General features: G+C 39.4%; 1 protein-coding gene across 3 annotated transcripts in view; it reads left to right on the forward strand.

Moving 5' to 3' along the window:
• The window catches only part of ppp1r9a (protein phosphatase 1, regulatory subunit 9A), a 265,269-nt gene that overhangs the window by 148,548 nt on the left and 99,817 nt on the right, over window positions 1-16,904 (forward strand). For all 3 annotated transcript variants that reach the window (XM_048610696.1, XM_048610710.1, XM_048610703.1), the window contains one exon: window positions 10,519-10,674. In XM_048610696.1, coding sequence (XP_048466653.1) covers window positions 10,519-10,674 — 156 coding nt within the window. The remainder of the gene's footprint in view (window positions 1-10,518; window positions 10,675-16,904) is intronic.

Below are 16,904 nucleotides of genomic sequence, written 5' to 3' on the forward strand. Positions count from 1 at the left end.
GAAGGCTGACATTTCGGGCCTAGACCCTTCTTCAGAAAAATGAAGAACCATTTTTCTGAAGAAGGGTCTAGGCCCAAAACGTCAGCTTTCCTGCTCCTCTGATGCTGCTTGACCTGCTGTGTTCATCCAGCTGTACACCTTGTTATTACAGTTTTGGTCACCCTGTTATAGAAAAGACAAAGCTAAACTGGAAAGTGTGCAAAGAAGATTTTGCCAGGACTAGCAGGCCTGAGTTATAGGGAGAAGTTGGACAGTATAGGACTTTATTCCTTGGAATGTAGGAGAATGAGGCGTGACCTTATTGAGGTGTATAAAATCATGAGGGGCATAGTTGGGATGAATGCATATAGTCTTTTTCCCAGGAATGGGGAATTGAAAACTAGAAGGCATAGGTTTAAGGTGAGACGGGAAAGATTTAGGAAGGACCTGAGGGGCAACTTCTTCACACGGAGAGTGATGTGTATATGGAATGGGCTGCCAGAGAAAGTGGTTCAGGCAGGTACAATAGCAACATTTAAAAAACATTTGGATAGGTACATGAATGGAAAGGGTTTAGAGGAATATGCTCCAAATGCATGCATTTGGAACTAGCTGAGTGGGCACCATAGTCAGCATAGACCAGTTTGCAGTTTGGGCCGAAAGGCCTGTTTCCATGGTTTATTACTCTATGACTGTAAAACAACTGACTCTATAACGATGGGAGACACTCTTTTTGAATGTAATGAATTACACTATCAGACAAGTCCCAGCATTTGAATCATGAATCTCATTTTCAGGAGCCCTAGGGTTTGCTTTAGAATGGTCCTGTGCAAGCATGTGTAGTGTTGGATCTCTTGTCAGCATCAATCCGTGGATTCGTAACAGGTGTCCTGAACCAGGATTTGAAGGTGTAGTGTTTGTCATCAATCATCCATTCCAGTGTGTGTTGAGGGGATGCAGGCATCTGTGGGTTTTCTGGAATGTGGGCATCATAACTGTTCCAGACTTGCACTACCTGGCTGGTGTGGTCACAGGTGATCTGCTCATTCATGAAGTGGAAGCCTTTCCCATTCACGAAGACAGCTGATTGCTGATGGGATGCTCTGAGGGCTTCTTGGAAATTGTGCAATGGCATGAAAGCTGCCGCTGCCACTGCTGCCTGACTCGCAGCATCTGAGGGAAAATTAATAAATCAATGAGCCTTAACAAACAGACCATCCAGTAATCTCCCATATGCAGTTATGAGTGAATATCTTTGAGCTTCAGCAGACATCCCCAGTGACTCCCTAAAATGGTCCTCACACAGAAATTGACTGTATCCGAACCATCTCCTCTTTCAAGGTAGCCCATTGTTTAACCACAGCTTTGGCTGTCGACCTTTTCTTCCAATCTATCTCACCCAGCTCCATTCTTGCCTCACTGACTCAGCACTCCCAAGTTATTTATTTTTACTCTGGATTGACCATTGTCCTTTTCTATCTTTATAAAGCTTATATTACAATGATCAAGGCTCCTAAACATCTACGTTTGGGTTATTAAAATACCAAATTATTACTAATTTATAATATTGGCATGTCTCTGTTATTTACCTGCAGATTTGTTCCTCTGCATAATTCCTAGTAGGTTGATGATTTGTAGATTGTACCAAGCAATGTAATTGTACAGTTTTTGTTCCTTTGCTCTCGCTGATTGCTTCTGTCCTTGAATCCTCTGGGACATTGTCTTTCTATAACATTGCAATGCACTTCCTAATCACCATCACCACCCCTCTCTTGCCTTTTCTGTTTTTTTCTGAATATCTTATGTCCAGGAAAACTTCATACCCAGTCTCAGCCTTCTCTGATCCAGATATCTGTTATTGCCACAACATCATATTTCCTCATTGCTCTCTGCATCTGTAATTCCTCAGTCTTATTTACTGCACTCTATGCATTCACAACTGCCCACTAACCTTGATTAACAAACTTCACCAATTGAGTTTCAATTCTCCATACTAGTGTTATCCATCTCTCCAAGTATTATTTGTACACTGTATCCTCTGAAATTGAATTGAATCATTTATTATTACGTGTATTCAATTTAAAATACAGTGAAAAGTGTGTATCTTCACCATACATACATGGCACCATTCACATTAACTTAGAATAAGATAAGAAAAAAAACTTAAGAAAGTCCAACTCTCCTTTCCACTGCTGCAGTCCCACACACGGCTTTCCAGCACTCGCCGTGCCTCTGCCAGAGTCCCGCTCCGGACTTTCCAGCCCACGCCGTGTCACTGTCAGTGTCCCACTCTCAGCTGCCTCACTGGCCTAATTTCGCTGCTGCTGCTACCTGACTGGCCCACTCTCAGCTGCCTCACTGGCTTGCTGTCTCGGCTGTTGTCTCACTGGCCCAGTCTCACTGGCCCAATCTCACCAGCCCACGCTTGATCTGCCATCACCAGGACACAATCCACGCGTTCAGCTCCCGCCATGTGGTTCCTGGTTGCATCCTGACTCCTTCCCGACTGCTTAAGTGGGTAGTTAAAATGGGTTGGTGGGGGTGGGGGAATAGAATTACGACAGAGGGTGAGAAATGAAGGGAGAATAAAAAAGGGAGGACAAAGAAAGAAAGAGAAAGAGAACTGGCGAGCAGAGCAGAGCCCCAAATGGAGTGACTTGTGCTGCTGCCATCTTGCCTGTCCATGTTCTCTCTTGATTTCCATTCCCTGCCATGTCAGTTTAAAGTGCTCCCAACAACACTAGCAAAATTCTCACAAGGAACTCAGTCCAGATCTGTTCAGATGCATCCAGTCGATCTTGTACAAGTGTCATCCTCCCTGAGTTCATTTTGCAAACATGGTGGTGAAGCTCAGTTTCACATAATTTATATATTACCTTTTGTGCGGTCAGCCTACCTGTCCAGCACCAAATCCTAGATGAACCACAATTTCTTCTGGGTTAAAAAGTGATGAAACCAAATATGTTATGTTTCTTAGTTGTCACATACACTGTACTTTTTGCACCAATTTCATCTGTTTCTTTGGACATTGTCCCAGGTAAACAAGCCTGTTTGCAGCTTCCAGCTGTCCAATGCAGCTCTCAACTGAGCTTCCAATTTCACATCTTTTTCATTTCAATGACTGCTTACTTCAATTTCTGTAATGTCACCTGCTTCTGCTGCGGAAGCTCTAGTCCATACATTTCATATGCATTCTTGACTATTAGTGTTTTCCTAACTTTCCTTCCATCCCACATGTCCTGTAACCTTCTGGTGATCCTTACCTTTTTTTTGTATTCTATCCTACAGCAGTTCTGTTCATTAACCTGGTCCCTGATTACTGGATCCTTGATCTCCAATGCCTCCAATTTAAGATTTTAATTTTGATGTTTATTCTTTATGTCCTTGACTGTCTTAGCAACCTTCTGCAGCCATACAATCTCTCGTAGAAATCTCTGTTCTTAAGATTCATATGTCTTTCACCTCATCAGCAGAAGGCATGCCACGAACTGCCAAGACTGAATGTTTTAGAATTCCATCTTCAAACATTTCTTTCTCCTCCTTTAAGTCCTTCCTTAAAACTCACCTGCTTGGCCAAATGCTTTGAAATGATTCTTTGATTCTGCCCATTTTTGTACGATTATGCCTCTGTGAACTGTTTTACTATTTCTGATTTGGTGTTAACTTGCATTTACAAAATCCCATTGTCGTTATTCATATTGGTATTTCCACAACATTTTGTTGAAAAGAAGATAACGGTAAAACTTTCCTTCTAATAATCTTCTTATAATCCCATGATTTGATTTCTTAAGGTGAGAAATCACACAACACCAGGTTATAGTCCAACAGGTTTATTTGAAAACAAGCCTTCAGAGTCTTACTCCTTCTTCAGGTGTTAGTGAGAGGAGTAGTATCAGACACAGAATTTATAAGTACAAGATCAAAGGGTCACACCATTGATGAGGGTGTATTAAACAAACATAAGATTTTGTTAAACCTTCAATCAGTTAGAAGGTTTTAATTAATTAATATGTATATGTAAATCCCCGAATTCCTTTCAAGTCACTGTCCTGAGAGAACTAAAGGTTTTATCAGTGTAAAGAAGATGTGAAATTTTAGGTCATACAGTGCATGTTAGGTGTGAGGCCTTGTTTAGAATCTGTTTGTTTTGGTTTGGAGTCAGACTGGTTTTATTTCTAAAGTAGGAATTTATAAAATGCCACGTTGACTGATAAATTGTGTGCCATTTGAGCAAAATGGAATGTATCTGCAAATACAGATTTGCCCCATAGATTCATATGTGTGTGTGCACGTGTGTATGTGTGTGGAGGAGTGAGTGTGTATATGCATGAAGAGGGAAGAGGGAGACTGTGTGTGTGCGCATGCACGCATGTGTGCGAGAGAGTGCGTGTGAGTGAGTGTATGAGGGAGAGAGAGAGACTGCGTGTGCGTGCTCATTGTCATCGATAGTGTGTTGAAGGCTACGAAGAACATGGCATAGTTTCTCTGCTCCCGGAAAGTACTCGATAATGAAGGGTACGCTATTGGACGTATCCTGTGTCTGTCTTCTGAGGAGGTCATTACGGTTTTTCGCAGTGACACATCGGAACTGGCGATCGATGAGTTGAGCATCGCATCCTGTTCCTATGAGGGCGTCCTTTAACACCTTCACGTGTCCGTCTTGTTCCTCCTCATCTCGAACAAATCTTGTGTATGTGTAGGACTTGTCCGTAGGGGATGGCTGTTTTAAAATGTTGAGGGTGGAAACTAGAGAAGTGCAACATCGTGAGGTTATCTGTGGGCTTGTAGTAGGTGAGGTGCAGAGGTGTCCGTCCTTGATGGAATTGTGTGTGTCCAAGAATGGGAATGATTCTAAAGCGTAGTCCATGGTAAATCTGGTGGTGGGGTGAAACTCGTTGAAATCGCTTGTTGAACACCTCGCCAAGATCTTTCCCATGTCTGCACTTCTCGCCTTCAAACAACCGCCAAACCTTAAACAGACCATTGTTCACAGCAAACTACCTAGCCTTCAGGACAACATCAACCACAACACTATGCAACCCTGTCATGGCAACCTCTTAAGACATGTCAGATCTTCGATAGGGTCTATACCATCACACGTGGGAACACCACCCACCACGTGCACGGCAGATACTCATGTGACTCGATCAACATTGTCTATCTCATACACTGCAGGCAAGGATGCCCCGAGGTATGGCATATTGGCGAAACCATGCAGATGCTATCACAACAGATGAATGGACACCATGCAACAATCACCAAAGAGGGATGTTCCCTCCCAGTGGGGTAACACTTCAGTGGTCAAGGACATTTGGCCTCGGATCTTTGGGTAAATGTCCTCCAAGGTGGACTTGGGAAACATGAGGCAGAGTCACCGAGCAGAAGCAGATAGCCAAGTTCGGTGCCCATGAGGGCGGCCTCAACCGGGATCTTGAGTTCATATTGCACTACAGGTGATACACTACACTCACGCACACTGTCTCTCACACACACGTGCACATACACACTCTCCCTCACACACACGCGTGCACACACACACACTACCTGTCACACATACCCACTCTCCCCCCCCCCCACACACACACACACTCTCCCTCTCTCTCTCACACACATGCACACACACACACACACTCTCCCTCTCTCTCTCACACACACGCACACACACACATATTTTAAAAACTGAATAGAGATAAGTAAAGGCCATTTATATACAGAGTTAATCTCATAAAATTCAATCGCATGATTTTTGGTGTTGAAAAATAAACAATGTTTGAGACATCTCATGTTCAAACTGATCCTACTTTTTCCAGGCAAAGCCCAAACATTAATTAACAAAATTATAATATCTGCAATCACACAAGGCACTACAATTCATCACTTGAGTAAATGTTATAGTTATCATATTCCATTTGGTGCCTACTTGCCAAATAAAGCCGGAAGGATTTAGAGTGATTTAGAGTTCAGGTAGCTATAATTCACAGAACTGATCAGATTAGAGTAATAAAGAATGCAGATGCAAACACGATGCAAGAACAGTGTTCCAGACGAAGCTTTAAATTATTTTAATTTAATGTAGCCCATATCTTGGGTACTCGATCATCAATAGGAGTGCTCATGGGAAGAGGGGAGTAGACTGAGGTCTTGCCTTTTGGGCTCCTATAAATGCCTATTCAGTACAATTTTCCTGTATTGAAGCTTATGTCAAGAGCTAGAAGCTATCAGCCTGACTTTCCTATCCCACCATCATTCCTTGTCCTTTCCCCAAGCAGCATTGTTTATATTTGTTCATGAGATGTGGGTGTCACTGGCTTATGTAAGCATTTAGTGCCTGTTTGTAACTGCTCTGAAGAAGGTGAGGATGAGCTGTCATCTTGAACTGCTGCAGTCCTTGGGGGCATAGGGTCATCCATAGCACTGTTAGGAAGGGAGTTCCATGACTTTGACCCAGTGACAGTGATGGAACAGTGATATAGTTACAAATTAGGATGGTGTGTGGCCTGGAGGGGAACTTGCAGGTTGTGATCCTGTGTACATCTAAAGCCTTTGTCTGACTAAGTGTTAGAGGTCGTGGGTTTGGAAGGTGGATTTCGAGGAACTTTGATGAATTAGTGCAGTGCATCTTGTTGTTGGTACATATGTCTGCTATTTTGTATCAGTGGTGATGAGAGTGAATGTTCAAGCAAGTTGAAAAGATTTGTTCCTGCAGTTTTAATAGCTGTTTGTTGACATTACATAACGTAAATGCTGACCCAATAATTGTCTGGTGTGGATGCTGCTTCCACTTCGAACTTGTGTATTGAAACCGATTTTAAAGTTGTGTCAGCTACATTGTGTTTTCGTTGAAAGTGAGCCTTCAAAAAAATTTTTCGTGTCAAAGTCAATCTTAACTTTATCTTTTTACTGAAAACATTGGTCTCAAAAATCTAACTTCTGCACAAATATATTTAATAGATTTGATGTTCCTCAAGTGCCATACCCAGACTGAGCACTGTACTCCAGATGTGATGTTACAGAATTGCTGACTACTGTAGATAGATGATGTGTGTCTAATTTTTGTCCTATCAATTTAGAACCGGTCATAGTCTACTTCTTTAAGTTTTACCAGGCTAACAGAAATGCTAATATTTGTAAATTGTATCAAGTTCCCAAAACCTCTCAAATAAAAGCAAAATACCACAGATGCTGGAGATCTGAAACAAAAACAAAGTACTGAAGAAACATATCACAACTGACAACATGTGTGGAGAGAGAAAAGCGGAGTTAACATTTTGAGTCTCATGACTTCTTCAGAACTGAAATATAACTCGAAATGTTAATTCTTTTTCTCTCCACAGGTGCTGCCAGACCTGCTGGATTTCTCTAACACTTTCTGTGTTTATCTCAGAAACTTCTTCTGAGATCAAGATTTCTGGAAAGAGCTCCCAACCTCTGGGAATAACCGCAGAATTTCTCGGTGCAAAGGCATTTAGGTATTCTAATCCATGAGTCACAATTAGTTAGTAAGCAGGTAGAGCACTTTATCAAAAAAGCTATCATTTATTATGAAAGGATTTGAACATAAAATGAAGAATGTTATGCTTCAGTTATGCAGGGTCAGTTGACATCTCGAATATTACGTGTAGTTCTCATCACTTTAAGGAAGGATATAAATGAATTTGAGGGAGATCAGAAAATGTTAGCTAGATTAATACTGGAATGAGTAGGTTGGCTGATGAGGATAGGATGAACAGACTGGGCTTGTTTCCATGGACTTTGGAAGACTAATGGTTAGACCATAAGACATATGAGCAGAAATTAGGCCATTTGGCTCCGCCATTGCTGATAAGCTTCTCAACCACATTCTCCTGCCTTCTCCCTGTAACCTTTAATCCCCTTAACAATCAAGAACTTATCTATATCTGTCTTAAATATACTCAATGACCTGGCCTCCACAGCCTTTGGCAATTAATTCTATAGATTCACCACTCTCTGGCTGAAGAAGTTTTTCCTCATCTCCATTCTAAAGGATCTTCCCTATACTCTAAGGCTGTGCCCTCAGGTCCTAGTCTCTCCTACCAATGGAAACATCCTCCCAATGGTCCACTCTATCCAGGTCTTTCAGCATTCTGTAAGTTTCAATTAGATCCCCCCTCATCCTTCCAAAGTCCATCGAGTATCGACCCAGAGTCCTCAAACATTCTTCATATGTGAAGTATTTCATTTCTGGGATCATTCTCGTGAACCTCTTCTGGACCCGCTCCAGGGCCAGTACATCCTTCCAGAGATATGGGGCCCAAAATTGCCCACAATATTCTAAATGTGGTCTGACCAGAGCCTTATAAAGCCTCAGAAATACATCCCTGCTTTTATATTGTAGTTCTCTCAAAATAAACGCTAACATTGCATTTGCCTTCCTAAGTACCGACTCAACCTGCAAGTTAACCTTAAGAGAATCTTGGACTAGGAGTCCCAAGTCCCTTTGCACTTCAGATTTCTGAATTTTCTCCCTGTTTAGAAAATAATTTTGGCCTCTGTTCTTCCTACAAAAGTGCATAACCTCACACTTTCCCACGTTGTATTCCATCTGCCTCTTCTTTGCCCTCTCCTAACCTGTCGAAATCCTTCTGCAGCCTCCCCACCTCTTCAATACTACCTGTCCCTCCAACTATCTTTGTATCATCTGCAAACTTAATCAGAATGCCCTCAGTTCCTTCAACAAGATCATTAACATGTAAAATGAAAAGTTGTGTCCCAACACTGACCCCTGCGGATTTCCACTAGTCACCGGCTGTCATCCTGAGAAGGAGCCTTTTATCCACACTATCTGCTTTCTGCCAGACAGCCAATCTTGTAGCCATGCTAGTATCTTGCCTCTAACACCATGGGCTCTTGTCTTACTCAGCAGGCTGCTGTTCGGAACCTTGTCAAAGGCCTTCTGGAAGTCCAAGTAAATAACATCCATTGGCTTTCCTTGGTCTAACCTGCTTGTTACCTCATAAAAGAGTTCTAACAGACTTGTCAAGCAAGACCTCCCCTCAATGAAACCGTGCTGACTTTGCCCTATTTTACAATGCACTTCCAAGTATTCATCCAAGAAATCTCAACCTTCACAATGGACTCCAAAATCTTATCAACGACCGAGGACAGGCTAATTGGCCTGTAATTTCCCGTCTTTTGCCTCACTCCCTTCTTAAACAGTGTGTTACATTAGTGATTTTCCAGTCCTCTGGCCCTCTCCCTGACTCCAGTGATACCTGAAAGATCACCGCTAATGCCTCCACTGTCTCTTTAGCTATGTCCTTCAAAACTTTGGGGTGTAGTCTGTCTGGTCCAGGTGATTTATACACCTTCAGACCTTTTAGTTTTTCTAGCACCTTCTCCTTGGTCTGATGGCTCGCCTCTGCTCCCTGACTCTCTTGAATTTTTGAGAAGTTACTCATGTCTTCCACTATGAAGACTGACACAAAGTACTTATTCAGTTCTTCCGCCATTTCTTTGTTGCCCATTACTACTAGATTGATGATTGATATGTGTAAGATCCTTAACAGACTTGACAGGATGAATATGGCAAGAATGTTTCATCTTGAGGGCCATTCTAAAACTCAGGTACTTTGCTCCAAAATTAGGGGTCAGTCTTTCAGAACAGAGAATGTTTTTGAGAGTTTCAAACTCTGCCTCAGAAGACATCAGAGACAGGATCACTAATTTTTTTTTAAAGACAGGGGTAGATTGATTCTTGGAGAATTGAGAGTTATTCTTTATGAAGGAGAAGAAAGAACAATCCCTCGGAGGAATAGTGTTTTTCTGGAAGGTCCTTAAGAGAAAAGATATAGTTTTTTTTCAGGTAAACTGCTGAATTCCTAATTAAAATGATGTTGGTGAATCACAGAAGAAAAAGTAGTTTTCTACAAATGAAAGTAGTGATTGAAATTCCATTGTGTAAAAATGAAATCTTCCACACACTATTTTTGCAAATTCAATTAATGAATATATGAAATGAAATATACCTTGTTTTAAAGGCACGTTGTGTAAGCAGATTTGAGCTTCGTGAAACTAATAAGGAATATTATGTTCTTATCAGGCCTTAGATACTTATTATTCTGTAAATTTTCAGAACTAATGTTTTGCATTGATTTTTTTTAACATTTGTGAAAATATACACGTAATAACGTACGGTTAACTTTTGGTGAGTCTATTTCATGTACAAATCTATTTCAGTTGTAATTAATTAAGTGGTAACAGCTAGAAGGAGGGTGCAGCATTTATTCAATGCCATCTTTCCGATACAATTTGCCAAAATTGTGTTGTAGTTGTAATATTGTAGTATTCTTTATTTTCGTTTTTGAAGTATTATAAGGCCTAAAATTAAAATACTAAATTTCAGATTAAGACTAAGTATTGTACACTAAAGTAATCTTTAACTGTTGTGCACACTGAGACACGAATCTGAACAAATGTGTATTTTGTTTCCATTCTAAAGCCTGTCTTTTAATAACTGCAAGAATTTTATAAATGTTAACTTAAGTATTCATATTTGCAAAAATATAATTTGATGTTAAGACAGGGGAATATGCCACTGATGAGGAGGATGACGAAATGGGCTCAGTTCTCACTGGTGGTGAAATGGCGATTGAAGTGTTTGACCTGCCTGAAACCGATGATATGCTTTCTCCTACAGAGGTGGACGCCAGCAAGATTGCTCACAAATTCAAAGAGGTAACCAGGAATATGTTTGTATTGCCAGCCAGTCAAAAAGTAGTCAAACATGAAGAAAATCAACAAAGTAGAATGAAATGAAAACTTTTAATGTAGTTAGTTTAATGAATAAACATGAATGTTTTTCAAAAGTACTTTCAAAAGTATTTTTAGAGTAATTTCATCAGAGGCTTGATCTGTACAACCCCTCTGGTTGTATATACATGCAGAATATAATCAATTTTATCTAATAGTAAAGGATTGAATATCAACAAACATATTTTTTGAGTCACATATTAGAAAGAAATGTACGTAAATGTATATTATGCCCTTTGTTGTATTTTCTGTCCTTTTTAAGTATTTATTGTAAGGACTAGTACTATCTATGTGTTGCTTTGCAAGAAATTATTTGTACTTTATATCACCTGTGAAGTGTTAGTTTGTATCTCAGTAACTGCAGAGCACTATATAGTAATAATGCATTATCTTTTACCTTTTGCTGTTAAAAATTATTCTGAAAAAATGCATATTTGCGTGGAATACCATTTTGTTTGTATAACCATAAACTGTGACTGCACTTTGGAATTTGCCTAAAATGTCTCTGGGTTGCCCTCCCAAGATTATATTTAATATGTAAAAAAGCACAAATACAGATAGCTTCAGTGTTGGATTCTCAGCCCTTATGCTTCCTGAACAAGCACTAAATCCTCCAAGTGGTGTTCCTATATTACTGTCTAAACAGGAGTGTAATTATTGAGACCATGTGTTTCACATGAATATAGGCATCACAAAAGTCAATCACACCAGGTCAGTTAGAGCTTATTGCTGCGGTATTGTTATCTTATACACATATATCACAGACTGGGTAAAGTTGTTTACCTTAAGAAATAGAATGATATCAGTCTCGAAGTTATTTTAAATTTATTTCAACTAATCAGTTTGGCCTTTCAGTTTATATCTTGTAAAAATCAAAGAAAAATAAGCTTTGCAGTCTACTTCTTTGCTAGCACTTTGTTTCCACTTTCAATCGCTCTATAAAAGATGGGGTGGAATTTTATACACTTCGTCATTGAAGGATTTCCTATTAAAGAGCCCACAACATAGGCGACATGAAATCACCAGCACTTTGTTGCTGCAGTCTCAAAAAATCCATATGAACTGAGAAGAGACCTGAGAAGACTATTTCCTGGATGTCTCTCAGTTTGGAAATTTTGCTATTGGATCTGAGAACCTGCAGTGAGTTAAGCTCTCCCAAGAATGGGAGGAAGAGGATAACTTCTCCAAGTAAGGAGATGTGGGTGGCATTGGATCAGGATGTGAGCAGCAGGCTGGCTCTCAAAACTGCAGACAGAGCAGCAAGAGAATTCAGGATTACAGGAGTGTGTTGACAGATGAATAACATGACGCTTTCTGGTATCAGATTACAGTCACCACAGCACTATCCTGCAGAATACTCGTCGGAACAATTCACTTTGCAGCTCCACTTTTTCTCTCTGCAGTCATCTTGCATTTCCGTCTGAAGAGCCAACATTCCCACTTGCCCTTACTCTTTTTCCTTCTCCCTTGCACCCAGGCCTCAGGCATCTTCTACAATTGTTGTTCTTAAATCCTATTTGTATAAATCATTATGAACATATGCATCTCTCAGCTTTCTCTTGAGGGGTCACACATTTTGACAAGAGGCAGAAACCTGGGCGTGAGCTTGTTCTGAAGAATAGCACTCCAAAGATGGCTCTCCAATTGGCCATTGGCATTGCATCCTCTTGTGCTCCACTGGGAAGGACATCCTGTTCCCAGGAACTGTAGATGTTAACAGCAGCCTGTCATGAGAACCAGAGCCTCCTAAAGTGTTAGTGCTTGGATTTAAAGAAAATCTTTGATCATTACGTGTGATTCTGCCATTGGAAATCATATATTAAGCAATCTGGGCCGTACTAAGGGTTACATTGGAATAAGATCATCAGACAAACCCGCATGTGATTTATTTGCATATGCTAGAAGCTACATTTATGAATATTCTCCATCCTGTTTCATGTAGGCAGAAAAAAAATTTGTGGATACTTTGCACCTTTTTCAAGAAAAAGGGTCATGGAGATAGCTGAACTGCTACATTCCCATGGCAATACCATGACCCATCCGAAACTGCCTGTCTGGTGTTAGAATTTATATTGATGGTTAACTGTTCTTGTTGCAGTTCCTTGTCAATGGCCAACCAATCAGCATCTTCTTCTCGTTCTGTATAAAATGGTATCTCTTTTTTTTTCCAAGTCTTTTTCTTGTGTTCTAGTTCTGACAAATGCAAGATGAAAAGCTTCAAATTCTAGTCTCCTTTTAGCAATATTTAACTTTTGCACTACCAAGCATTTATTCATGTTGCAGATTTCATCACTGGAACTGGATCATTATTGCAGTGACATTACCAATCTCATTACTCTTGTCCTGCCACCTCCTTCTCAGTTATGTTAAGAGTTCTGTGGACCCATTGTTGTTTGTTTCTTTCCAATTGCACCTTGGTACAGGCCCCTTTGCCCTGTGGAGAGTCATGCAGATGAGAAGTATTTGATGCTACTGAGTTTTGCTGCTGCTGTTCCTGTGCTTAAGGCAATGTAATTGCTTCTGCTTTTTCGCGTCTAGAAAGAAGGGTGCAGTTCCATAAGTTTCACCAGTGTCATGTCTGAACAAGTTGATTAAAAATACATATAAGGTGGCAGCAGGGAAGTGCAGCCGGAGATGAAGTCTGAGACAGCTAAACTTCTTTCCTAGAATTTGGCAATCAGCTGTCAAACAGAGATAGCATTATCTATAAGAAGATATACCTTGACAACAGCCACGTACCTGAATATGGCTGAGCACTGAAATTTTACTAATCGAAAGCTGCCCCATTTGTCAATTTCCCTAAACAGGCACTTGTCACTGTCCATTGCCTCATTGACCCTGGTGAATTTCTGACAGGTTAAGAAACAGGAGCCCTAGTTAGGAAGTCTAGAATTGGCGGTGAAGGCAGTTGTTAATTGGCTTCATAATTATCTTAATTATTTTTCCAACAGATCCAAGGAGCTTTACCTGATCCTGTTCAATTCCACCATGCAGAAACCCAGAACAGTATGGAATGACTTTGGAATCCCAATCCAATTTAGATTTAATTCCACCCATGAAGACACAGATCCACCTCCTCTTGCTTGGGAAATCTCCCCTCTCCCCAGTGGACTTAGTTCCTTGCTTCAAATTTGGCATCGGTAGAAATAAATATTTTAGTTGTATCTTTGCCATCAGTTAACTCAAATTCTTGGTCTACCAAATATTTTCTCACATGTAAGCCTTTTGAACTGAGTGCACATATTTTTTAAAAAGCAAATAGCAGTAGAAATGTGTATAATCTGTCAACATTCCCAAGTGAGTTTCAAAATGGCTCCAGACACTCAATGATGTAATTAAACCAAATTCAGATGTGCATGTCAGGAACCACCACACTGCTGTATATGAAGTTAGTTCATCTTCTCTGTTTCAGTTCATTTATCTTATGAGAGCACATGAACATTTCTTCTGAGGTTGGATTGTTCACTTTTAGACTTCATCTGTCTCTTCAGCAGATACAATTCACTAAACCTAGGACCCATGTAATCGATTAACAACATTGAGTATATATATTGTTGCAATCAGGTGAGGAGTAGTGGATTGGCTTTCATCTTTGCCCATTATGCTTGTAGCAGAGGTTTTGAATTTTAAATGAAGGCTGGATCGCCAATTCACTGTGTAGTTGACTATGTGCCATTTATAAGAATTAAGACAAGACAGAATTCCTAGGTTAAACACATAAGAGTTTAGATTTATTGCTAAAACCCATCCAAGGAAAATAATCAAAGTGTTAAAAATGTACAAACAGATCCTACTGCCCAGTAATATGAGCAAATACACATTCCCCTAGCAAAAAATGAAAGTATGAGATGTTACATTTGACCAAACAAGATATAGATTAAACACATAAATTTAGTTAAGGCCTGCTGGTTACATCTGGGTACTTTGGTTCTCAGAATCAATTGCTTTGCAATAGTTGCTGAAAGTTCCCCTTGTCTTGGAAGCACTGCTGTTGGATTTAAATCTTCTCCTAAAAATTTCTTTGTACTATAGCTTTTTTGGCTGGTTTTCCAGCCACAAGCAAGGTTCACAGGTTTCTTGAGCAATCTTATAAGGGAGGCTCGGAAGAGGGTAATCACCTCTGCTGTCCTGTACTAAACTCTGCAATCTCAAATCCAGCTAGGTTGCCTGACAATCCTCCGACATGGTCAATAGCAGGTCAAAGAAATCAGGTGTGATTTTTAAAAGGAACATGGCCAGCACATGTCTTGACATTAATTTTAGTTACTGTTTTTTGAGCTAAGGTAATTAATTTTTAATGCCTCAGCCATTAATTCCTGAATGAGCCATCAACCACCTTGATGAGATGTGAAGGGTGCCATTGTCTTTTTTAGGATCTCTGTAAACTTCGTGGTTCCATGGGACAGAATGGAATGTCACAGGTGCAAATTAGCAGCTATTTAAAATGTGTGTCCTTTGTTTACGAAAAGTATCCTTTCAAAAAAAAATTCTATGAATATGTGTGAAATCAAATTCTAATACTTAATATAAGCACATCCTTGTGATAGTTGTCAACAAAGAGCCTATTGTAACAATTGAAGGGTCGTCCATTATACTAACTAACTGGTGGTGTGATTGTCTTTGATGCTGCAATTCATTCATAACTTCGTGTATCTGAGGCTTTTGTTTTTAGTTAATCGTGTTGCTTGTATTTGTAATACTTTGATCAAATCTTTTAAGTGATGAGTTACAAAGCATTTTATACCCCAGACTGTTGACTACTTAAAGCAGCTATTTACCCTTAATGGTAAAGCCTTTTAAACTACTTTGACTTGAAGGTAGATCATTTCTTTGCTTAGAAATTTCCTGCCTGTGCAAGTTGTTTTGACACTACCGTTATTCTGGCCATCATGAATTTGAAAATTACCACTTATATTTTGTTTAGTTAAATTTTCTGCTAAATTTGAATGTTTGCTCCATACCTTTTTATCCTAAGAGAGAAAACCTCTGCATACCCTGATATACAAATATCATTTATAACATTGTCTTGTTATCAGCTGGCATGGCCAGAGATTTGTTCACAAGATCAAGATATTCTGTATAATTCTTTCAGTAGGAGGTACCTGAACTAGTTGCAGGCAAGGGCTACTCCTAGGTTCCAAAATGAATGGAAGTAATTTAAAGATTGTTCCCAGCATGACTGCTTATGTTCAACTACAAAAAACCATGCAGTTTCGGCAGAACTGAGACTCATTTTCTCCTTGAATCAAATGGTCTTTCATTCTTTGTGGGGACCTGTGATTGTGTACAAGATGATATCAGAAGTACTAGTATTAAGTTAGGATTATTCACCTTTTATTTATAGTTATAAACATTCTTCAAAGAGAAGTATACTCAACCAGCTGTAATTATTAGCTTCTGCTCTTTGCAATAATATTAACTATGGATTTTCTCAGTTGTACTCATCTGTTTGGCTCATAGGCCTTCGTATATCCTCAGGCTTCGACATGGCTTCATGTATTAATGCTGTAAATTATTAACATTTAGATTGAGATTTTTTTGTTTCAGAAATATTGAATTTACTATGTTTAACAAATTGATGTGATTCTATTTTAGTAATTGTAGTTTCCATTTTGGCATTAGCAGATCTCTTTATCACTTGGCCAGTAATTCAAAGTCAGTGTTGGGACATTCAACCAAAAATATAGCAAATAAGAATCTGTTTTAATTCATTATGCTACTTCAATTGTACTTCTGTAATCAATCCCTGCTAATTTTTCCCTTGAAGTATTTATTCAGTTCCTATGCGAAAATGATTAATACACATGCTTTTGTCAATAATGTTAATTATTAATTAAGTCCTAATAATAAAATAGTTTCCACACAAGGTAACAGACTTAAAATGTTTTATCGCTGAAAGCCAAACTGATAGTTTGCTTTCAGTTGTATTACTGAATGTGAAGGTACCTTCCTAAGGGATATGGTATAGAAAATTCCTCAAATTGTTAGGTACCACTCTAGTTTTTTCATTCTATTGCATGATTTTATCCATGGTATGTGGAGTATAGTCTTTAGTGAAGAATGATGACTTCTACATCTAAAGGTGAGCTTTATTTTTGTTTTTAAGTTTTAACATGCTGTTTTATAATTTGACTTGCTTCAGTGTAGAATGGGTT

Source organism: Rhincodon typus, chromosome 2 (genome assembly GCF_021869965.1).
Source record: "Rhincodon typus isolate 14 chromosome 2, sRhiTyp1.1, whole genome shotgun sequence".
Classification (NCBI taxonomy): domain Eukaryota; kingdom Metazoa; phylum Chordata; class Chondrichthyes; order Orectolobiformes; family Rhincodontidae; genus Rhincodon; species Rhincodon typus.